Consider the following 24,036-nt stretch of genomic DNA (forward strand, 5'->3'; position numbering starts at 1 on the left):
AATTAGCCAGTGAGTCTGGGGAAATTTGGACTTAATGTTTTAATGTTTAGATTTTTGAAAAGCCAAGATGCGCTTGTAAAACAAATACTCATCGTATCATTTGTGACAGAGAGAGAGAGAGAGAGAGAGAGAGAGAGAGAGAGAGAGAGAATGAATGAGAGAATGAATCTTGTTTAAAAAACAGTCTGAACTGAAAAAAAAAAAAAACAGTCTGTACTTAGTTTTCTCACCTGGAATATTAGAAATGAAGTGTTGGCTGGGCGTGATGGCTCATGCCTGTAATCCCAGCACCTTTGGAGGCCAAGGTGAGAGGATTGCTTGAGCCTGGGAGTTTAAAACCAGCCTGGACGACATGGGGAAACAAAAAAAATGTTCCTACAAAAAAATGAAAGGGAAAAAAAATCAGCCAGGCATGATAGCATGAGCCTGTGGGGCTCGGCTTTACCTTGAAAAGCTGAAGTGGGAGGATTGCTTGAGCCTGGGAGGTCAAGGCTGCAGTGAACTGAGATCATGCCGCTGCATTCCAGCTTAGGCAACAGAGTGAGACTCTGTCTCAGAAAAAAACAAAAAGAAATATATAATGATACTGACTTTCATATTTGTGGCAAAATGAGAGAAATTTACATAACTGAAAAAGGGAGCATTTTTTAATGAATTACTTTATTTCTTTGATGAAAAATAAAGCAGACTTGTAAACTCTGTTCCTGGACTAGAATGCTACTTTGCGGGCAAACTTACTTTTACAAAAATGCTAGACTCTGGCTGCACATGGTGGCTCATGCCTGTGATCCCAGCACTTTGGGAGGCTGAGGCAGGTAGATCACCTGAGGTCATAGTTTGAGACCAGCCTGGTCTCTGTCTCTACTAAAAAAATACAAAAAAAAAAAAAATTAGCTGGGCGTGGTGGCGCACACTTGTAATCCCAGCTATTAGGGAGGCTGAGGCAGGAGAATCTCTTGAACCTGAGTGCTGGAGGTGGTAGTGAGCCTAGGTGGCACCACCACACTCCAGCCTGGGTGACAGAGTGAGATTCTGTCTCAAAAAAACAAACCAACAAAAAAACACTTTATTTAAAAAGACAACTTTATTAAGATATAATTCACCAGTTTAAAGTGTACAATTCAGTGGTTTTTAGTATAATCACCGAGTTGTGCAACTGTTATCACCGTCAATTATAGGACGTTTTCATTACCCCTCAAAAAAGTTCCGTATCTGTTAGCAGTCAGTACTTGTTTCTCTCCTGCCCCTTTCTCTGCAGGCCCTAGACCTGGGTAACCACTAATCCACAATCTGTTTCTACAGATAGACTGATTCTAGACATTTCCTATACGGTGTCATTACTAATTCCTTTTATGGGTGGATAATATTCCACTGTATGGATATACACATTTTATTTATCCATTCATCAATTGATGGGCAATTGGCTATTGTTGAATAATGTTGAATAATGTTGCTATGACATTTGGTTACAACTTTTTGTGTGAATATGTTTTTATTTCATACGGTAACAATGTTTAACCGTGTGAGGAACTACTAGCAGTTTTCCAGAGTGGCTGCACCATTTCCTTTCCTGCCGGCAGCATGTGAGGATTCCAGTTTCTCTACATACAGTTAGACTCATTTTTTATAGCGTACTGAGTTTTGATCCAGAAATAGTGTAACTGTGTGATGTGGTTAAATCGTGTTGACCTCACTCTTTTTCATCTAGCCTCTTAAAATATCAACACAAGACATTTATAAAATGAACATATGAAAACCAGTAACTTTTCTTCCTACAGATTGAAAATAGAAAGTATATTCAAAGAAAATATTTAATCTACAGTAACAACATAAAAATTGTTTTTTTAAAAAAATCTAGTAATAAACCTTAGAGAAATGTGAAGAAAATGTATGAAGAAACAACAAAAACTAAATTGTGTCGTAAAACAAAACTTGAATGAATGATTTGGGAGTCAGCAACATATACAAAGTGGATTCCCTACGTTCCAATCTGTAAAGAAAACATTTCTCCCAAATTTTCAACAGTATTTTAAACCTGACAAAAATTTCATGAGGAAAAATAAATCCTCAAAAATAAACAGGAAAATTTTGAAAAAAAAAGCTGGGAAAGAGACTTTTTCTTAATTTTGTATACCAGAATAGTAACAACTGAGAGAAAATACTTGCCACATTTACAACAAAGGATTGCTATAGCTAATGTACAATACATGTCAAGAAGTAGGTGAAAAATCTACATAATGAGGTAAAAATAGCCAATTCATAAATAACAGGCTCAAAGGTCACTAATAATTTAAGAAATTTAAAAATATTAAAGTGAGACATAACTTTTCACCTATTGGATTGGAAAATACAGAATTTAGTAATTAAGAAATTAGTGCCAGGTGTGGTTGCTCATACCTGTAATCCCAGCACTTTGGGGGTCCAAGACAGGTGGATCACTTGAGGTCAGGAGTTCGAGACCAGCCTGGCCAAGATGACGAAACCCTGTCTCTACTAAAAATCCAAAAATTAGCAGGGCATGCTGGTAGGCGCCTGTAGTCCCAGCTACTCAGGAGACTAAGGCAGGAAAATTGCTTGAACCCAGGAGGTGGAGGTTGCAGTGAGCCAAGATTGTGCCACTGCATTCCAGCCTGGGCAACAGAGCGAGACTCCGTCTCAAAAAAAAAAAAAAGGAAAGAAATTAGGAAAGATATACTGTTGGTTAAATGAATGTATGTGTTATAACTCTTTTGGAGGACAATTGGAAACGCTTGGCCAAATTTTAAATGGGCAGACCTTTTTCGCTGTTAATTTTTTACTTTGATTTTAATGGATACCTAGTAGGTGTACATGTTTATGGTGTATGTGAGCTATTTCCATGCAGGCATACAGAGCATAATCACGTTGGGTAAATGGGGCACCTCAGGCATTTATCATTTCTTTATGTTACAAACATTTCAATTCTATTCTTTTAATTATTTTTAAATATACAATAAATTTTGTTAACTGTAATTACCTGGTTGTGCTATCAAGTACTAGATCTTTTTTTCTTTTTCTAACCTTTTTTTTTTTTCTGAGACGGTGTCTCTGTTGCTCAGGCTGGAGTGTAGTAACATGATCACAGCTCACTGCAGCCTTGACTTCCCGTGCTCAAGCAGTCCTCCCACCTCAGCCTACTGGGACTACAGACGTGAGCCACCATTCCTGGCTATTTAAAAAATTTTTTTATAGAGAAGAAGTCTCCCTATGTTACCCAGGCTAGTCTTGAACGAAATACTAGATCTTACTCATTCTACATGACTATATTTTTGTACCCACCCACCATCACTATCGTTCTCAGCCTCAGGTAACTATCATTCTGCTCTGTCTCCATGAGTTCAATTGTTTTAATTTTTAGCTTCCACAAATGGAACATGAGAGGTTTGTCTTTCCATATCTGGCTTATTTCACTTAACACAGTGTCCTCCGTTTTCATCTATGTTGTTGCAAATGACAGGATCTCATTCTTTTTTCTGACTGAATGGTACTTCCATCACGTTGATAGACACTTAGGTTTCTTCCAAATGGCTATTGTGAATAGTGCTGCAGTAAACATGGGAGTGCACATATCTCTGCAATATACTGATTTCCTTTCTTTTGGGTGTATATCTAGCAGTGGGATTTCTGGATCATATGGTAGTTGTACTTTTAGTTTTCTGAGAAATCTCCATACTGTTCTTCATAGTGACTGTACTAATGTACATTCCCAGCAATAGCATATGAAGATTTCCTTTTCTGTACATCCTTTCCAGCATTTCTTTTTGCCTCTCTTTTGGATAAAAGCCATTTTAACTGGAATGAGATGATATCTTGATGTAGTTTGGATTTGCAGTTCCCTGATGATCAGTGATGTTGAACACCCTTTCATATATCTGTTTGCCATTTGTATGTCTCCTTTTAAAAAAAATGCCTATTCAGGGCTCACACCTGTAATGCCAGCACTTTGGGAAGCCAAAATGAGCAGATCACTTGACGTCAGGAGTTTGAGACCAGCCTGGCCAACATGGTGAAACACCTTCTCTACTAAAAATACAAAAATTAGCTGGGCATGGTGACACATGCCTGCAATTCCAGCTACTTAGGAGGCCGAGGCAGAAGAATCACTTGAACCCGGGAGGTAGAGGTTGCAGTGAGCGGAGATTGCACCACTGCACCTGGGTGACAGAGTGAGATCCGTTTCAAAAAAAAAAAAAATGCTATTCAGATCTTTTGCCCATTATTTAATCAGATTATTAGATTTTTTTCCTATTTCTTCCATTTTATGGGTTGTCTCTTTACTTTTTTGATGGCAGCGTTTTATAGAAACCTAACTTGATGTGATCCCACTTACCTATTTTTGCTTTGGTTACCTGTGATTATAGGATATTACTCAAGAATTACTTGCCTGGACCAATGTTGTGGAGAGTTTCCACAATTTTTTCTTTTGGTAGTTACATAGTTTGAGGTTTTAGATTTAAGTCTTTAATTCATTTTGATTTGATTTATGCATATGGTGAGAGATGGGGTCTAGTTTCATTCTTCTGCATGTGGAATATCCAGTTTTCCCAGCACTACTTATTGACAGTCTTATTTATTGAAGACTGAAGACTGAAGTCTTTTCTCAATGTATGTTCTTGGCATTTTTGTACAAATGAGTTCACTCTAGATGTACGGATTTATTTCCGGGTTCTCTCTTCTGTTCCATCAGTTTATGTGTCTGTTTTTATGCCAGCTCCATCCTGCTTTGGTTGCTGTAGCTCCATAATATAATTTGAAGCCACAGAATGTGATTCTTCCAGTTTTGTTCTTTTCGTTCAGGCTATCTTTGGCTATTCTGGGTCTTTTGTGGTTCCATATAAATTTTACAATGATTTTTTTTCTATTTCTGTGAAGAATGTTATTGGTATTTATTGTAATTTCAGGGATTACACTGAATCTATAGATTGCTTTGGATAGTATGGACATTTTAACAGTATTGATTCTTCCAGTCCATGAACATGGAATATCTTTCTGTGTGTGTGTGTGTGTGTGTGTGTGTGTGTGTGTGTGTGTGTGTATGTGTGTCTTCTTCAATTTCTTGCATCAATGTTTTATGATTTTCATTCTAAAGAAACAGATCTTTCACTACTTCTTCTTTTTTTTTTTTGAGATGGAATTTCACTCTTGTTGCCCAGGCGGGAATGCAATGGCACCATCTCGGCTCACCACAACTTCCGCCTCCCAGGTTCAAGCGATTCTCCTCCCTCAACCTCCTGAGTAGCTGGGATTTCAGGCATGTGCCACCACGCCCAGCTAATTTTGTATTTTTGGTAGAAATGGGGTTTTTCCATATTGGTCAAGCTGGTCTCGAACTCCCGACCTCAGGTGAACTGCCCACCTCAGCCTCCCAAAGTGCTGGGATTAAAGGTGTGAGCCACTGCGCCTAGCCAAGGTCTTTCACTTCTTTTGTGATATTTATTCGTAGATATTTTATTTTATTTGCAGTTACTGTAAATGGAATTACTTTCTTGATTACTTTTTCAGATTGTTTGCCGTAGCTACTGATTTTTGTATGTTGATTTCATATCCTTTCAACTTTACTAAATTAGTTTACCTGTTCTAATCTTTTTTTTGTGTGTGGAGTCTGTAGGTTTTTCCAAATATAAGATTATATCGTCTGCAAACAAGGATAATTTGATATCTTCTTTTCTAATTTGGATACCCTTTATTTTCCTTGTCTCATTGCACTAGCTTCAACTTCCATTACTGCGTTGAATAATAGCAGTGAAAGTGGGCATCCTTGTCTTGTTCCAGATCCTAGAGAAAGGCTTTCCGTTTTCTCCCATTCAGTATGATACTAGGTGTGGGTCTGTCTTATATGTCTTTTATTGTGTTGAGGTATGTTTCTTCTATCCCCAGTTGTTTTAGGGTTTTTGTCGTGAAGGGATGTTAAATTTTACCAAATGCTTTTTTAAGCATCAATTGAAATGATCATGTGATTTTTGTCCTTTATTCTGTTGTACCAGTGTGATGTATCACGCTGATTGATTTGCATGTGTTGAACCATCCTTGCATTCCTGGAACAAATCCCAGTTGGTGATGATGAATGATCTTTTTAATGTATTGTTGAATTCAGTTTGCTAGTGTTTTGTTGAGGATTTTGCATCAGTGTTCATCAGGAATATTGACCTGTAGTTTTCTTTTTTTGACTTACCTGTCTCGTTTTAGTATTAGGGTAATACTGATGTCTTAGAATGAGTTTGGAAGTATTCCCTCCTCCGTCTCCGTATTTTGGAATAGTTTGAGTAGGATTGGTATTAGTTTTTCTTTAAATGGTACTGAAGCCATCGGGTCCCAGGCTTTTCTTTGCTGAGAGATTTTTTATTATGGCTTTGATCTCATTACTTGTTAGTCTAGTCAGGCTTTGGATTTCTTCATGGTTCAGTCTTGGTAGGTTGTATATGTCTAGGAGTTTATACGTTTTTTCTAGGCTTTCCAATTTGTTGGCATTTAGTTGCTCACAGTAGCCTCTAATGATCCTTTGAATTTCTGCAGTATGCTCCAACCTCTGCCTCCTGGGTTCAAGTGATTCTCCTGCCTCAACCTCCCGAGTTGCTGGGACTAAGGCACACACCACTGCGCCTAGCTAAATTTTGTATTTTTAGTAGAGATGGGGCTTTACTATGTGGGCTAGGCTTGTCTTAAACTCCTGACCTCAAGTGATCTGCCTACCTTGGCCTCCCAAAGTGTTGAGATTACAGGCATGTTGGGATTACAGGCATGTGCCACCAGACCTGGCTTGAATGACTTATTCATGGAGGAATGCCATTGTCCAGCCAGATGTGCCACCTCATTGATTGCCAGGGATGACTCAGTTGTCTGGCTAGTTGGGTAAGGGAGGTGTTTCTTCCTTCCCTTCTCTGTGTGTATGTTACTAAAACTGTTCATTTACATTTCATAGCAGCTCAAGTGGGACTGTTCTTCAGTACTTTTGTAGCTTTTCCTTTCTGTGACTCCTTTGAGGAGGCTTTGTCGTGTGAAGGGAAAAATTTGATGAAATGATTACATGGAGACTTCTGACTAATCATATTGTGGCGATGGAACCACTTTTACTTCCTCTTTTAAAGAAACAGGTAACAGAAAGCCTGCTCTTGGCCATATCCATTAGTCACATAGCAGTGACAATTTAAAATTTGGTCAGTAGCCAGGTGTGGTGGTGCATGGCTGTAGTCCAGGCTACTCGGGAGGCTGAGGCAGGAGAATCACTTGAACCCAGGAGGCGGAGCCTGGGCAACAAGAGCAAAACTCCTTCTAAAAAAAAATTATAGTTAAAAAAAAATGTGGTCTATTCTGTGTGCTATATTTTGGATATATACAATGTTAAGAACAAAATGACCAGATGTGGTGGCTCATGCCTGTAATTCCAGCACTTTGGGAGGCCCAGACGGGAGGATTGCTTGAGCCCAGGAAGTTGAGGCTTTAGTGAGCATCTATATAATTTGGTGTCTGTGAACCTCATGTAGTATTTTTGTACAAATATAAATGAAAGTTATATGTTACCCAAAAAAAAAAGAAAGAAATATGTTACCTACTTCAGAAAATTGAATTGTCTAAATAAGTATCTAAATATCCCAGCACTTTGGGAGGCTGAGGCAGGTGGATCACCCGAGGTCAGGAATTTGAGACCAGTCTGGACAACATGGTGAAACCTTGTCTCTACTAATAATTCAAAAATTAGCCGGGTGTGGTGACGCACACCTGTCATTACAGCTACTTGGGAAGCTAAGGCAGGAGAATTGCTTGAACCCGGGAGGTGGAGGTTGCGGTGAGCCAAAATTGCATCAGCGCACTCTAGCCTAGACGACAAGAGCAAAACTCCGTTCTCAAAAATAATAATAATAATAATAATAAATAAATATTTGTCCTTGTCACATATTTCTGTTTATAAATATGAGATTATTTTTTCACAGAATTTGCATTATGAAATTTGTTTAGTGATCATCACGTTTGGGGTTTTAAAGTGAGCTTTACTTAACTTCCGTATTTTTTAGGAGACCCGTGTACAGTGTCATCTCAGTTGGAGTTAGAAGAAGCCTTTAGACTTTATGAGCTAAACAAGGATTCTGAACTCTTGATTCATGGTAAGAGAGTAGTCATTTCATACTTGTCCAGAGTGATAATTTATTTGAAATCACTTTATTTTAAAACATAATCCCAATGTCATTTTCTTAATCTCTGACTCATGCCTAAGTAATTGTCCTTATTCAGTAGTTTGTCACATGCTACAGAAGGTAAAATTAATCTGCTTCTTATAGTCTGGGGAATTTTGTGATCTCTGTCAGTCTTGTTGGATATTAAAATGTGATTTCTCAGTGTATCACAGCAAGTTTATGATAGAACTTAGAAGTTGAGAGCCTGGGGAATCTAAGTCATCTCCTTGCAGTTTTGTAATGTATGGAAATAATGACCTCCAAAGGTAAGGTATCTTTAATATCTTTGCTTTTGCTTAAAGGTTAATAGTGAAACGATTTACATGATTCCTTTATTTATTTTTGAGACAGAGTCTCACTCTGTCACTCAGGCTGGAGTGCAGTGGTGTGATCTCAGCCCACTATAACCTCTGCCTCCCAGGTTCAAGTGCCTCAACCTCCCAAGTAGCTGAGATTACAGGCAAGTTCCACCATGGCTGGCTAATTTTTGTATTTGTAGGAGAGACAGGGTTTCACCTTGTTGGCCAGGGTGGTCTCGAACTCCTGGTCTCAAGAGATCTGCCTGCCTTGGCCTCCCAAAATGCTGGGATTACAGACATGAGTCACCACACCCGGCCCATTTACGTGATGCTTTACAGACCCTAATATGTTTAAACCTCAGCCACTTTGAGATGTAGGCAGTGGCATAGAAGAAGAAACCTAAACTCAGTTATCGTGTAACTGCCACATTATAGACCTGGATTGTGAATCTATGAATTCTGATGCCAAATTTTTGTTTCTTTCATTCCACTATCCTCAAATTTTTTTTTACCTTCAAATTTTTTTTATGTCATGTAAAACTTTTTTTTTTTTGAGGCAGTTTCTCTTGCTGTGTTTCCCAGGCTGGAGTGCAATGGTGCAGTCAAAGCTCACTTCAGCCTTGACTTCCCGGGTTCAAGTGATCCTCCTACCTCAGCCTCCTGAGTAACTGGGACCACAGGCACTGCCGCACCACTATGACTGGCTAATCTTTTTTGTTTCTGTAGACATCGGATATCACTATGATGCCCAGGCTGGTTTCAAACTCCTGAGGTCAAGGAGTCTCCTACCACCTGGGCCTCCGAAAGTGCTGGAATTAGAGGTGTGAACCACCATACCCAGCCAAGAGCCTCTTAATATACTGCATTTAATCACAATATATTGGCAGTATTTCATCTAGTATTTTTGAGAGTTGTGAGACCAGACTTGGGAAACTTAAAAAAGTGAAACAAATGTAAATCTTTCCTCAAGTGTAATGAATCATTTTAGTACCTTATTATTATTCCTTTGTATTTTCCTTTACGATGTATTTGTTATAAAAAACAACAACAACAGTAGTTTGATTTTATCTTTCTTTTTTGAGGCACAGTTTCACTCAGTTTCTCTCGCTCTGTTTCCCAGGCTGGAAGGCAGTGGCACGATCGGCTCGTTGCAGTCTCCACCTCCTGGGCTCAAGCGATCCTCATGCCTCAGTCTCCTGAGTACCTGGGATTACAGGCACCGCCACCATGCCCAGCTAATTTATTGTTATTATTATTTGTAGAGACAAGGTCTCACTATGTTGCCCAGGCTGGTCTCGAACTCCTGACCTCAAGTGATCCACCCGCCTTGGCCTCCTAAAGTGCTGGGATTACAGACATGAGCCACCACGCCTGGCCTGATTTTTTCTCTGTCTAGAATTTGACATAGTGACTCACAAGGGATCCATAATCTACTTTGTTGAGATTCTAATAGAGCTTTAAGAGTCTATTTTTTTGTCATCTCTTTCCAGAATAAAATTACAATGAATGCATAAAGAGGTGATTGATGAATGGTATTAAACAGTCAGTTTTAAGTCTTACTGCCTTTTAATACTACATCACAGATGTTTTCAGACATTTGCTTATGTTTCAGCTCTTAGAAATATGCATTAGGAGCTGTTCTTCCTATGTGCTGTGCTCTTTGTTTATCTGTGTCCTTTAGTGCACCACAGACTATGAATAGCTGACTAGGTTTTCATAAATACATTGCTGCTTTATATTCTACCTTGTTATAAAAATGGTTTGAATTAGTATATAAATTTGTAGTTTCTAATGTAAATCTACATTTTGGATTTTGGTACTGTTTCTGGTGTTAATTTAGTCCTAAGTTTAGTATACATCTTTTAAAAACTAATATTTTATGTACCATATTTGTACACATTTTTGTAATTTAATTTGCATTCTTCATTGTGACAAACTTGTCCCACTATACTGAGGATTTAAGGAAATACTAGTTAATAATTTCTTTAAGGATAAGAAAATAATTAATGATATAACAGGGACTGGAATGTCATTTGAGCTTCTAATGCATTGGTTTGGTTTGGTTTTGTTTTTGTTTTGAGATGGTGTCTCACTCTGTCACTGGGCCTGGAGTGCAGTGGCATGATCTTGGCTCACTGCAACCTTCGCCTCATGGGTTCAAGCGATTCTCGGGCCTCAGCCTCCCAAGTAGCAGGGATTATAGGCACGCCACCATACCTGGCTAATTTTTTTTTGTTCTTTTTAGTAGAGACAGAGTTTTGCCATGTTGGCCAGACTGGGATCTCCTGACCTCAAATGATCTACCCACCTGGGCCTCCCAGAGTGCTAGGATTAGAGGCGTGAGCCACTGTGCCTGGCCTGATGCATCGTTTATAGACGTGGTTATTTTCTTAAGACCTTTTCTTCTTCTTCTTCTTTTTTTTTTTTAACACCAACAAAGCAAAGGCAAAAAAAGCGTTCTTTTATATGGCCTTGGTAAAATTAATTCCTTTGGCAAAAAGTACTGACCACATGCTGTGTACTTGTCTCATGCGAAGAGAGGGTCAAGTTGAAATCTGGGCAGTTTCTTTTACATTTGAATTTTATTTATTTATTTATTTTTTAATTATTTCCTTGGGATACCAGAACAGTCTCAGTCACTCTGCCTGGACTTCTGGCCTACAGAGCCAAGCTGGAGTGTTTTATACATTTGAATTTTAAATGATATGTAATGTGTATGTTTTAAATATGCTGTTAACTCATGCTAATTTATTTTCTTTCAGTGTTCCCTTGTGTACCAGAACGTCCTGGGATGCCCTGTCCAGGAGAAGACAGTGAGTGTTTACATACTTCATACCATTTACAAGAGTTACTATGCTGTTGTTCAAGTGAAAAGAAATCGGAAATAGAATTTTTAGCCAGGTGCAGTGGACCGTGGCTAATGCCTATAATCTCAGCACTGTGGGAGGCTGAGGTGGGAGGATCACTTAAGCCCAGGAGTTCAAGACCAGCCTGGGCCACAAAGTGAGACCTTGTCTGTACATAAAAGACAAAAAATAATTAGCATGGTGTGTGCCTATAATCGCAGCTGCCTGGGAGGCTGAGGTGGGAGGATCCCTTGAGCCTAGGAGTTTGAGACTGCAGTGAGCCAGGGTCGCACTACTGCACTCTAGTGTGGGTGACAGAGACAGGCACTTTCTTCTCAAGTGAAGGAAAAAAAAAAAGGAAATAGAACTTCTAATTCATTTGATTTCTTTTCCATTTTTTAGTCTAATTTAGAATATATTAGTTACTGCCCAAATGCTACTTTTGCCAGATCAAATTCAGATAGTTCTTAGTTACAACTTACATGGTTGTCTGTTGCACATATGAAAGGAAAATTAAGTCAAATTTCAGTTTTAAAATTTAATTTTGGAAATGTTCAAACCTATGCAGAAGTTGAAACAACATTGAAAACAAGGATACCTGCCTGGAAACTGAAGTGTTCTATTAATTGAAAAAAAAAAAAAAGTTAAAAAGAGAAAAGTAAAAAAGAAAATAAAAATAAAAAAAAACAAGGATACCTGTATATCCTTTGCCCAGATTTACCAATTTTTAACATTTTTCCTCTTTGCTTTATCTCTTTCTCTGTGTCTCGTATATGCATGCACAGTTACACATAACAAACGTATTGGTTTTTTTTTTGTTATACCACTTGAGAGTGACGTGACACTCAGCACATGTCATTAGGAATTGACTTTTTTTTCTGCAGTGTTTTTTTTTAAACAATTATTAAGTCACCTTTTCTTTTTTTTTTTTTTTTTTTGAGACAGAGTCTCGCTCTCTCACCCAGGCTGGAGTGCAGTGCGGTGCAGTGGCACAGTATCTCTGCTCATTGCAGCCTCCGCCTCTGGGGTTCAAGTGATTGTCCTGACTCACCCTCCTGAGTGCCTGGGATTACAGGTGCCTGCCACCATGCCCAGCTTATTTGTGTATTTTTAGTAGAGATGGTGTTTCACTATGTTGGCCAGGCTGGTCTTGAATTGCTGACCTCAGGTGATCACCCGCCTCTGCCTCCCAGAGTGCCGGGATTACAGGTGTGAACCACAGTGCCTGGCCCCAAGTCATTTATTAAATGTCTTTAAATATTGCAGAATTCCTACAATTGACCCAGAGAAATGTGTATATTTATTAGATCTCAAACTCTTAGTAACTTTGGGTAACCAACCATAGTCCACAGTGGAATGGTGGTTCTCACCATTGGACACGTTAAAATTTTGGGATAGAGGAAATGATCAATGCCAGATTTCCATTCCCAAGCCTAATGAATCAGTCTGGGGGTGGGATCTGGATGTCTTTAGTATTTTAAAACTCACTTTCAAAATGTAGCCATTGGGGCCCACAGCATCAGCATCACCTGAGAACTTGATAGAAACTGCACTGGAGGTTGGGCGTGGTGGCTCATGCCTGTAATCCTAGAACTTTGGGAGGCCGGGGCTGGTGGATCACCTGAGGTTAGGAGTTGAAGACCAGCCTGGCCAACATGGTGAAACCCTGTCTCTACTAAAAATATAAAAAAAGTTACCCGGGCATGGTGGTGCATACCTGTAATCCCAGCTACCTAGGAGGCGGAGGCAGGAGAATTGCTTGAACCCAGGAGGCAGAGGTTGCAGGGAGCCGAGATCGTGCCACTACACTCCATTCTGGAAAATAGAGTGAGACTCCATCTCAAAAAAAAAACCTGATTCATAAACTCTTGAACTGGGGCTAAGCTACCAGATTTAACAAGCTCTTCAGGTGATTCTGATGCACACTAAAGTTTGAGAACTACCATTTAAAAGTTTCTCCAGGTCAGGAATCGTTAAGGGAATTTCCTTGGAATATTTAAGCCAATGCTTATTATTTTGTTTTGTTTTGTTTTGTTTTGAGACAGAGTCTTGCTCTGTCACCCAGGCTGTAATGCAGTAGCGCAGTCTCGGCTCACTGCAACTTCTGCCTCCCAGCTTCAAGGGATTCTCCTGCCTCAGCCTCTCAAGTAGCAGGGACTACAGGCGTGTGCCACCATGCCTGGCTAATTTTTTGTATTTTGTATTTTTAGTAGAGACGGAGTTTCACCATGTTAGACAGGATGGTCTCAATCTCCTGAACTCATGATCTGCCCGCCTTGGCCTCCCAAAGTGCTGGGATTACAGGCGTGAGCCACCGTACCTGGCCAATGGTTATTATTAATGAGATGAACTAAAAGAGTTAAACTCCTCTTTGTTCTGATGTAATTTAAGTATGCAAACTTGTGTTTGAGTACGTTACTGCTTTTGATGTTTGGCGTGGATATTAGGCAACTCATTTTCATTTGTGGTTTTTGCACATGCCCCTGTTTTGCTTTGAATTAATTGAAATAGCTCTAAACTTTCAATTCTGTGTTAAGCTATCCTAAGATTCCTAATTGAGAGCATTGCAACTGCTCTTTAGTACCTTAATTTTAAATAGTAAACCCAGTGCTACATTTGCATTAAAATATGACTTTGGGAACCTAATGTAATCTTTCCATGGTGTTAACTATTACTGTTATTACCATTACTGTGGGATGTTATTATTAATGACTAATAGACAATGTATATAATAATGATGGACTTAAAAATAGGAAGGTGGACTAGATTTGATCTTTTGGAACCTCTTTCTCAAAGTATACTTAAGAAACATTAATATAAAGACCACTGGAGAAAAGTTGTTGGGGGAAAAAGGTATGCTTGTGGTACAAAATACCACTTTACTTATTAGTTACAAAAAGTGAAATGTACCTTTACGATGAAGAGATCTAGCAGTCACTACCTTTAATAGTGAATGAATATCAGTAGTGAGAGTTGATATTCTGACATTTGTGTACCCCATGATGTAATGAGATAAGAAATACACAACACTACCTGTGTATTGTTTTTGCCAAAAGTATTTAATACTGCCTCGAATCATAAGTAAACAGATAATCCAGAATGTGGGATATAATATGAAACAACCAGACTCTTAAAAAAAAAAAAAGTCAACATCATGAAAAAGAAATAACAACAAAAAGAGCTAAAAGAAAAAGAAAAAAAAAAGAAATAACAAATAAAGCAGAGTGAATGTTTTAGAGTACAATAAGGAGACCAAAACCGCATGATCAAATGCAATCCCTGAGTCTCGATTGCATCCTGGATAGAAAAAGTGAGCTTTGAAAGTCACTATAATCCCAGCACTTCGGGAGGCTGAGGCAGACAGATCACTTGAGGACAGTAGTTTGAGACCAGCCTGGCCAATATGATGAAATCCCTTCTTTACTAAAAATATAAAAATTAGCTGGGTGTGGTAGCATGTGCCTGTAATCCCAGCTACTTGGGTGGCTGAGACAGAAGAATCACTTAAACCCAGGAGGTGGAGGTTGCAATGGGCTGAGATTGCACCACTGCATTCCAGTCTGGATGATAGAGTAATACTCTGTCTCAAAAAAAAAAAAAGGAAGAAAGAAAGTCACTTTGAGAGCAGTTAGGTAAATTTGTATATGAATTGTGTATTGGTTGATATTGAATAAATACTAGTTTTCTAAGACATGGCAATGGTATTGTGGTTATGTAGAATAGTGGGGGAATGTCCTTAATTTCAGGCAATGGATACTTAGGCATTTAAGGGTATTTAAGTGTCATGATATCTGCATTTTACTTCCAAGTAATTCAGAAAAAAAATGTATGTTTTTATAGCGCAGAAAGTAAATATGACAAAACATGAATAATTGGTAAATCTCAGTACAAGATACATGTGTCTCTTATTTTACCTTTTCTATGGTATTAAAAATGTTCAAAATACAAAGTTGGAGGAGAATTTTTAAAAAGAAAAGCAGTAGTAGGCTGGGCGCATTGGCTCACGCCTGTAATCCCAGCACTTTGGGAGGCCAAGGCGGACAGATCACCTGAAATCAGGAGTTCAAGACCAGCCTGGCCAGCATGGCAAAACCCTGTTTTTACTAAAAATACAAAAATTAGCCAGGCGTGATGGCTGACCGCCGTAATCCCAGCTACTCAGGAGACTGAGGCAGGAGAATCACTGGAACCCGGCAGGCAGAGGTTGCAATGAGCTGAGACTGAGCCACTGCTCTCCAGCCTGGGTGACAGAGCAAGACTCCGTCTCAAAAAAAAAAAAAGCCAACCAGTAGTAGTAGTCAAATATTTTAATACTCTGTGGTCTTTATTTTCATCTGGTCCCTTGATGGATCTATTTTAATTTTTGACGTTCGGGTTTTTATCAGTATTTTTTTCTTGCAATGAGTATCATGAAAAAAATTACAGACTTAATTATAAAATGACTTTTACTCACACTTGCTCTTTTTTCTTTTTTTTAACTGCTAATCTCTCTTCAGAATCCATCTACCGTAGAGGTGCACGCCGCTGGAGAAAGCTTTATTGTGCCAATGGCCACACTTTCCAAGCCAAGCGTTTCAACAGGGTAAACATAGTTTGTTGAATGTTGATAATGTGAGACGGCTATTTTTTCCCTTTCTACTGTGAAAGAAAGGTAGTTCGTTACTAAGTCTTGTTATACAGTTTTAAATAAATAAGTCGCATAACCTTATATTTCCAGTTTGCCTGAGGCAGTATGCTTATATTTTTTAATAGCATCTCCTTTCACTCTTAAAAATGCTCCAGGCCAGGTGTGGTGGCTCAGGCCTATAATCCCAGCATTTTGGGAGGCCAAGGTGACCGGATTACTTGAGGCCAAAGTTTGAGACCAGCCGGGCCAACATGGCAAAACTCCATCTTTATTAAAAATACAAAAATTAGCCAGGCGTGGTGGCGTGCACCTACTTGAATCCAAGAGGGAGATTGCAGTGGGCTGAGATTGTGCCGCTGCACTCCAGCCGGCGATGGAGCAAGACCCGGTCTCAAAAAGCTCCAGATTGACTGATGAATTCTTCCACATAATATACTCTAGCTGTAAGAAAATTGGATTTTAAAATGCAATATAAAGTAGCCAGAAAACAAGCAAGGCTTATTTTCCTTATTTAATATCTGTTTTGCCAATTAATGTTGTAATTTGATTTTCACTGTTTAGGAAATAATAATAGCAAACACTTATCTGGGTTGTACTACGTACCGGGCACTTTTTCAGATGCCTCATATACCTTGATTCATTATATCCTTACAACAACCTTGTAAGATAGGTACTGTGTATCTTCATTTTATAGATGGCAAAACTCAAGAACAGGGTAGTTACGTAACTTGCACAAGATGATACAACTAGTCAGTGATAGAACCAAAGTTTGAAAGCAGCAGACTGTCTTCAGAAGTCAGTTAATTTATTATGTATTTGTTTGTTTATTTTTTAAGATGGAGTCCCGCTCTTGCCCAGGCTGGAGTGCAGTGGCACAATCTCAGCCCACTGCAACCTGCACCTCCTGGGTTCAAGCGATTCTTGTGCCTCAGCCTCCTGATTAGCTGGGACTACTGGCATCAGCCACTAGCCCTGACCTGTTTGCATTTTTAGTAGAGACAGGGTTTTATCATGTTGGCCAGGCTGGTCTCAAACTCCTGACCTCAGGTGATCTGTCCGCCTCAGCCTCCCAGAATGCTGGGATTACATGCATGAACCACCATGCTTGGCCAGAAGCCAATTTTTTAAATAGTCTTGATAACTGCAAATTTTTGGGTGCCATTGCCATTCTAAAACTAATGCCATGTACTAAATTAATTAAATAGAAACCACCACCCGAAATTCCTCCCCAAGCTATTGTACTTGCAGTAGCACTGACATTTAAGAAGACTTTGAGGCTGGGTGCAATGTCACATGCCTGTAATCCCAGCAGTTTGGGAGACTGAGCAGAGGGATCACTTAAGCCCAGGAGTTTGAGACCAGCCAGGGCAAAATAGTGAGATTCCATCTCTACAAAAAATACAAGCATTAGTGGGGTATGGTGGTGCATGCCTGTAGTCCCAGCTACTCAGGAAGCTTGAGCCCAGGAGGCTGAGGCTGCAATGAGTAAAAGTGACTCCACTGCACTGCAACCTGAACAGAGCAAGACCCTGTCTCTTAAAAAAAGTGAGGGAGGAGATGGGTGTGGGGGGGTGAACACGGTGGATCACGAATGAGGTCAGGAGTTCAAGACTAGCTTGGCCAAGATGGTGAAACCTCGTGTCTACTAAAGATACAAAAAAAAAATTAGCCGGGCGTGGTGGCACATGCCTGTGATCTCAGCTACTCGGGAGGCTGAGGCTGGAGAATCGCTTGAACTTGGGAGGTGGAGGTTGCAGTGAGCCGAGATTGCACCATTGCACTCCAGTCTTGGCAACAAGAGCGAAATTCTGTCTCAAAAAAAAAAGAAAGAAAAAGGTGGCTTTCAAATGAAAAGCCACTTTAGGTATTGCTCTTTAAGAATACAGAGCTTTGGTTTGACCTCTGAACAGCCTGGAAGGTTTATGTTTGCTTAGGAGTCCTTCAATGGCCTTTTCTGCCATATGTATTTCTAGTTTAATTCACTTTTTCTGTTTTCATTATTCTGAACTCAATTATGTAAAGACTGAAAATTCTTAGACTTACTACAGAAAGAAATGTGGTTGCAAATTTCAGTGTCTCTTAAAAACAAGCTCTGCTTTTTCACTGGCCTTCATCACTTTTGAAAATTCTGTATGAGGAAGCTTTGTTTTGCTTTTGTTGGTTTTTGTCGTGGGCTGACAGTTGACACCGTGATGAAGGGGATTGAGTCAGCAAATTGTTTGGGAAATGATCATGACCTTCTTTTTGGTTAATAAAATGTTGTTGAATTACTCTTTTCAGCGCGCTCACTGTGCCATCTGCACAGACCGAATATGGGGACTTGGACGCCAAGGATACAAGTGCATCAACTGCAAACTCCTGGTTCATAAGAAGTGCCATAAACTCGTCACAGTCGAATGTGGGCGGCATTCTTTGCCACCGGTAAGATACAGCTGTCGGTCCTTTTTTAAGAGCATGCTTGATAACACTGCTGAAACCGTGCTAAAGTCGGGAGGTGTTCAGGAATTACAGCACAAGAGAGCAGCCACAGAGCGCGGGCAGGAGTACCTTACGTTCCTCTTAACATACCGTGAGCTTCAGAACTTGGAAATATCTGTGGTGGTGTCTGTTTGTGGGATATAGGTAGCTTCTCTGACCTGCTATAAAATCCTCTGGTCTAAATTAGGAAGGCATACGGAGAACATTTAAGAGGTTTTCCCCTCTCCCTTAATCTGAACATGTTAGTTTATAGCTCACATTATTCTAGCAGCCATCTTAAGCAGATAAGAAGAGTCCGAGGTATCATGTTTGCTATTTAAAGTGTAAGATTACTGGGGAGAAAAGCGTTTAACTTTTATTTATCACTTTCTATTTAAGTATGTAAGTAAAACGTGTTTGTTATAGAAAAAAATACAGAATATGGATGAATAAAGAAAAAGTTAAGTAAAGTCCACATATATTCTACCATCTAAAGGTAATTGTCATTTGGTGGATATCCTTCCAGAACTTTTCCTGTGCAAATTGATATGCATAAACATTTTTAATTTTCCATATGGAAAAAATGTAAACATATTTAAGAGTAGATGGAACACTGTAATGAACTCCCTTGTGCTAGACACCCAGCTCCAACAGTTACCCACTCATGACTAATCTTGGTTTCATCTATACGCCCATTCACTTAACTTACCCTTACCCTGTGTTGTTTTCAAACAAATCTCAGACATATTTCAGCATGTACCTCTGAAAGATAAGGACTTTTTTAAAAAACCTAACTAAAAACCAAATTCCTTATATCAAATATCCAGTCATTGTTCTCATAAATATTCTTATTTAGTTTTTATAGTTTTCATTATGAATCAGGATCCAAATGAAGTCCACGTGTACAATTGATTGATCTCTTAGATATTTTTAAATTTATTGGTTCTTTCTTAATTTCTCTCTTTCTCTCTCCTTTTTTTCCTTAGAATTTTATTGTAAAAGTAATGGTCATTTGTTTGTCAGTTACACTGTTGCAGAATTTTGCTCAGGACTTCTCCATGGTTATGTTCAGCATGTTATTCTGTCTTCTTTATTCTTTTATCTTGGATAAAAGAATAGTTGGATGTCGAGGTTTAATTAGATTCTGGCTTTTGTTTTGGTGCGTTGTTTCTGAGTCGACTTTACAAAAGATTGTTTATCCACCAGAAGATACATGTGCTTGTGTGTGCCTTCTTTTGTTGTTATTTTAAGACAGAGTCTCGCTCTGTCTCCCAGGCTGGAGTGTAGTGGCACGATCTCAGCTCGCTGCAACCTCCGTCTCCTGGGTTCAGGTGATTCTCCCACCTCAGCCTCCCAACTAGCTGGGACTGTAGGTGTGCGCCACCATGCCCAGCTAATTTTTGTATTTTAAGTAGAGACAGGGTTTTGCCATGTTGGCCAGGCTGGTCTTGAACTCCTGGCCTTGTGATCCCCCTGCCTCGGCCTCCCAAAGTGCTGGGAGACGTGAGCCACTGTGCCTGGCCAACCTTAGTGAACTTTCTTGCAAATCATGCTTCCTTAAGGATCCAGAACTAGAATTACTGGGTTAAAAGATATGCATTTTAAAAAGTACCTGGATGCAGCTGTCTAAGCGCACTGCCTACCAATTAGCCCTGCTCCACAAAAAAAGGAAGAAAAATACTTGGATGCATCTTTCTAAATTGTCCTTTAGAATTGTTATACCGTATTTATTCATGGGATTTTCTTTGGATGTTGTGAAAGCAGGTTCTTACTGGTAGCTCTTTGGTATTAGAATTATTTAATGAGTTCATATAAGCTTAGGAATGGGTTTGTAGTTAAGGGGAAAATCTAATCTTAAGGAAAAACAGAAGGCTATTTCCAACATAATTTATATAGGTTACTCTTAATATGTTTGAGTGTTCTTTGGTGACATATGGAAGGAAAGGGGGCAGGGTTATTGATTATATTGAAATTTTAGGATGGAGGTTAAATGCATTTAAAAATCCTTAAGCTTACTTATGAGTCTGTCTTTAAGGCAGCCTTGAAATTATAACTGTATCATTAATGTTCTTTCTCAAGTTTACTTTTTCCTGCTGGTATTCATTAAACATGAATCTAAATTAGTAATAACTTGAGTTTGAATCTACATTTTTCCTGAGATTATTGGCCATTATTTGGATAAGTTAGTTTCTAGGAGGTATTTCTTTTCTCTTTTTGAGGGCCACTGACACCTTTGAAAATCTTCAGGAAAATAGGAAATCCACAAAAATTCACATATAATTTTAAGGGATTATAGATGTCCTGAAGTCTACCCCTGGACCCCAACTAAAGAATGCATATTCCAGAGACTTCTTTTTGCCAAAGATTGGAAGTGGAGCTTGAAGGAAGAATAGGTAGTATCGAAGAGAAACAAATCAGAACATATAGCAGTTTAATTTGATTTCTAATTGGTGGTCTTAGATTAGTTTTGTATTATCTTTTCTGTGAAATATGACTAACATTACCTCATTCACAGGAAATACTATATAGTTTCATAAAACAAAATTAAAAGTAAATGTAATTCTCACTTGTTATATTCTTTCAAAATTAAATTTTAATATGCTGTGTGTTGTTGAAATAGTGTTATTTCTGGGTGTATTAGAGGTATTGGGATTTAAAAAGAATTCGTTGAGTTACTGTGTCTTTGGAAATGTTTGTAGGAACCAATGATGCCCATGGATCAGTCATCCATGCATTCTGACCATGCACAAACAGGTAAGAGTGGGGCTGGCACATCCCATTGTTCATTCACAGAGTAGCATGTAAAGACTTACTTAGGTGACTCTTTTACCCAAGTTTAAAAACATTTATGTTCTTCCTAAGTAAAAGTGAATAGATGTTCTGTAGTAGTAAAATGAGTCACACTATTTAACATACACGTTTGGCTTTTTTTTTTTTAATATTTAAATGCAGCTGTGCTTAGAACATGTGGATTTTTTAAAGATAACTATGGGCTGGGCACAGTGGCTCACACCTGTAATCCCAGCAATTTGGGAGGCTGAGATGGATGGATCACCTGAGGTCAGGAGTTTGAGACCAGACTGGACAACAGGGTGAACCCTGTCTCTACTAAAAATACAAAAATCAGCAGGGCATGGTGGCACATGTCTGTAATCCCAGCCACTTGAGAGGCTGAGGTAGGAGAATCGATTGAACCCAGGAGTCGGAGGTTGCAGTGAGCCGAGATCACGCCACTGCACTCCAGCCTGGGTGACAAAGCAAGACTCCATCTCAGAAAAGAGAAAAAAACGAAAAACAAAAAGACAACTATGGGCCGGGAGTGATGGCTCATGCCTATAATCCCAGCACTTTGGGAGGTCGAGGCAGGAGGATCCCTTGAGCCCAGGAGTTCAAGACTAGACTGGCCAACGTAGGGAGACCCTGTCTGTTTTTTCTATTTTTTCAAAAAAAGCTTTGTTAACTATAACTAATGACTGTTTTTTCTAGTTCGCATAAATTTCTTTTGAGACTCCTTTAAATTCAGCAAACTCAGTTTTTTTCCATGATGAAAAAACATGAAGCCGACTTTGTGGCCCATGTTGAGTGTGTTCAAGGGACTTGGTTTTTTGGTTTTTTTTCTAAGACAGTCTTGCTCTGTTGCCTGAGGTGTCACCTCAGGTGATCTGCCTGCCTCCGCCTCCCAGAGTGCTGGTATTACAGGCATGAGCCACCATGCCCGGCCGAAGCGACTTGTTTTTATTAAAAGCTTTATAATCAGAAGTAGGAATTAGGTGAAAGGTAAAGAGATGCAATATGGGAAATTCCAGGAAGATGGTGGAAATTAAGATGTGAGATAGATACCTTAAAAGAATGTTGAGTAGATAAAACCTTAAACACGCATCTGGGAAATTTGGAGAGCAGTGAAAGGAGGGAGAACAGCATGCTCTTCTCTGGACTAAATCAGGAAAGGGAAAACAAGGGAGTTGTTCTGAAAAGACAAAATGCAATCTCTTAGTCATGGAAGGATCAGCCCTACGAAATGTAGGCTTTTTTTTGGCCCTAGGTAGCTTTAGGAAGTAGAACTTCCATCCTGGTCTGTTTTGTTTTTGTTTTTGTTTTGAGGCGGAGTCTCGCTCTGTTGCCCAGGCTGGAGTGCAGTGGCATGATCTCAGCTCACTGCAGCCTCTGCCTCCATGGTTCAAGCGATTCTCCTGTCCAAGCCTCCCCAGTAGCTGGGACTACAGGTTTGTACCACCACACCTAGCTAATTTTTTGTATTTTTAGTAGAGATGGGGTTTCACTGTGTTAGCCAGGATGGTCTCTATCTTCTGACTTCGTGATCCGCCATCTCGGCTTCCCAAAGTGCTGGGATTACACGTGTGAGCCACGGCACCCAGCCTGTTTTTTACTTGACCATTGTGGTAGTAAGGAAAATTTTGAGTATGATGGAGTGAGAAGTGAAAACCAGAGGTCCTGTATCTCTGTGTCTTAGTCACACTAAAAAATTTAAACAAATCTTATAGAGTCATTCATTTAGAAAGAGTGTTTGATTAATTTGTAAAGAAGAGAAATGTTTTAAAAATAACAAAAGTACTTGTTGAAAGCAGTACTTGGCTACCAGGTTGTGATGCATGCTTTCTTTACCCTCCCTAAAGATTAGGATTTAACTATTGTATGTACATACAACTTGTTATTAGTAGGACAAGTATTTAGTTTTAAATAATGAAAATTTATTCAGAAGTAAAAATTAGAAAATTTTATTTCAAACTTGTTAATGGTTGCTGTGGTTTTTCCCCCACACCTTTTTTTTTTTAATGTTTGGTATTGGATTTTTAGTAATTCCATATAATCCTTCAAGTCATGAGAGTTTGGATCAAGTTGGTGAAGAAAAAGAGGTAAGATAATTTGTCTTATTGTACGTTATGTCATTAGCTTTTTAGTAAGACTCAGGAGTTTAAAAGTACGACATACTGACCTGCTTAGACTTTAGATCATAATGATAAAATACAAAAAATGATTTGTAACGATTCCAGAGTTTTATTCTGACTTAATTTAGTAATTAAATTACTGATTTAAGTTAGGAAGTAATTTAGTGGGATAACTTATTTTTATTTTAAAATAGCTTAATCTGAAAATTACAATGTATTTAAGGATATTGCTTAAAATACTTGGTAGTAGTGTTTAAAATATATAGTAGACCTTTCCATTTTGTGTGTGAATTGCTTATTTAGACAATAAATTATTAAACATGTTAACTGTCACTATTTTTTTCTGACTGTTAAGCATTTTATCTGTTTGTTTATTTATTTATTTTTTTTTTGAGACGGAGTTTCACTCTTGTTGCCCAAGCTGGAGAGCAATGGCGTGATCTTGGTTCACCACAACATCTGCCTCCCAGGTTCAAGCGATTCTCCTGCCTCAGCCTCCCAAGTAGCTGGGATTACAGGCATGCACCACCACGCCTGGCAAATTTTGTATTTTTAATAGAGACAGGGTTTCTCCATGTTGGTCAGGCTGGTATCAAACTCCCAACCTCAGGTATTCTGCCCGCCTCAGCCTCCCAAAGTGTTGGGATTATAGGTAGGCTTGAGCCACCGCACCCAGCCTACATTTTATCAGTTTTTTTTTTTTTAAGACAGAGT

The 24,036-nt window shown here is 39.0% G+C and overlaps 1 protein-coding gene across 1 annotated transcript in view; it reads left to right on the forward strand.

Moving 5' to 3' along the window:
* PRKCI (protein kinase C iota) overlaps nucleotides 1–24,036 on the forward strand; it is an 82,168-nt gene that overhangs the window by 26,284 nt on the left and 31,848 nt on the right. The window contains exons 3-8 of the mRNA XM_021669515.2: nucleotides 8,028–8,117; nucleotides 11,248–11,298; nucleotides 15,828–15,913; nucleotides 18,239–18,379; nucleotides 21,115–21,169; nucleotides 23,231–23,289. Of these exons, the coding sequence (XP_021525190.1) occupies nucleotides 8,028–8,117; nucleotides 11,248–11,298; nucleotides 15,828–15,913; nucleotides 18,239–18,379; nucleotides 21,115–21,169; nucleotides 23,231–23,289 (482 nt within the window). The remainder of the gene's footprint in view (nucleotides 1–8,027; nucleotides 8,118–11,247; nucleotides 11,299–15,827; nucleotides 15,914–18,238; nucleotides 18,380–21,114; nucleotides 21,170–23,230; nucleotides 23,290–24,036) is intronic.

The sequence above is a fragment of the Aotus nancymaae genome, unplaced genomic scaffold (genome assembly GCF_030222135.1).
Source record: "Aotus nancymaae isolate 86718 unplaced genomic scaffold, 86718_ANA_hifiasm-v0.15.2.pri h1tg000019l, whole genome shotgun sequence".
NCBI classification, from domain to species: domain Eukaryota; kingdom Metazoa; phylum Chordata; class Mammalia; order Primates; family Aotidae; genus Aotus; species Aotus nancymaae.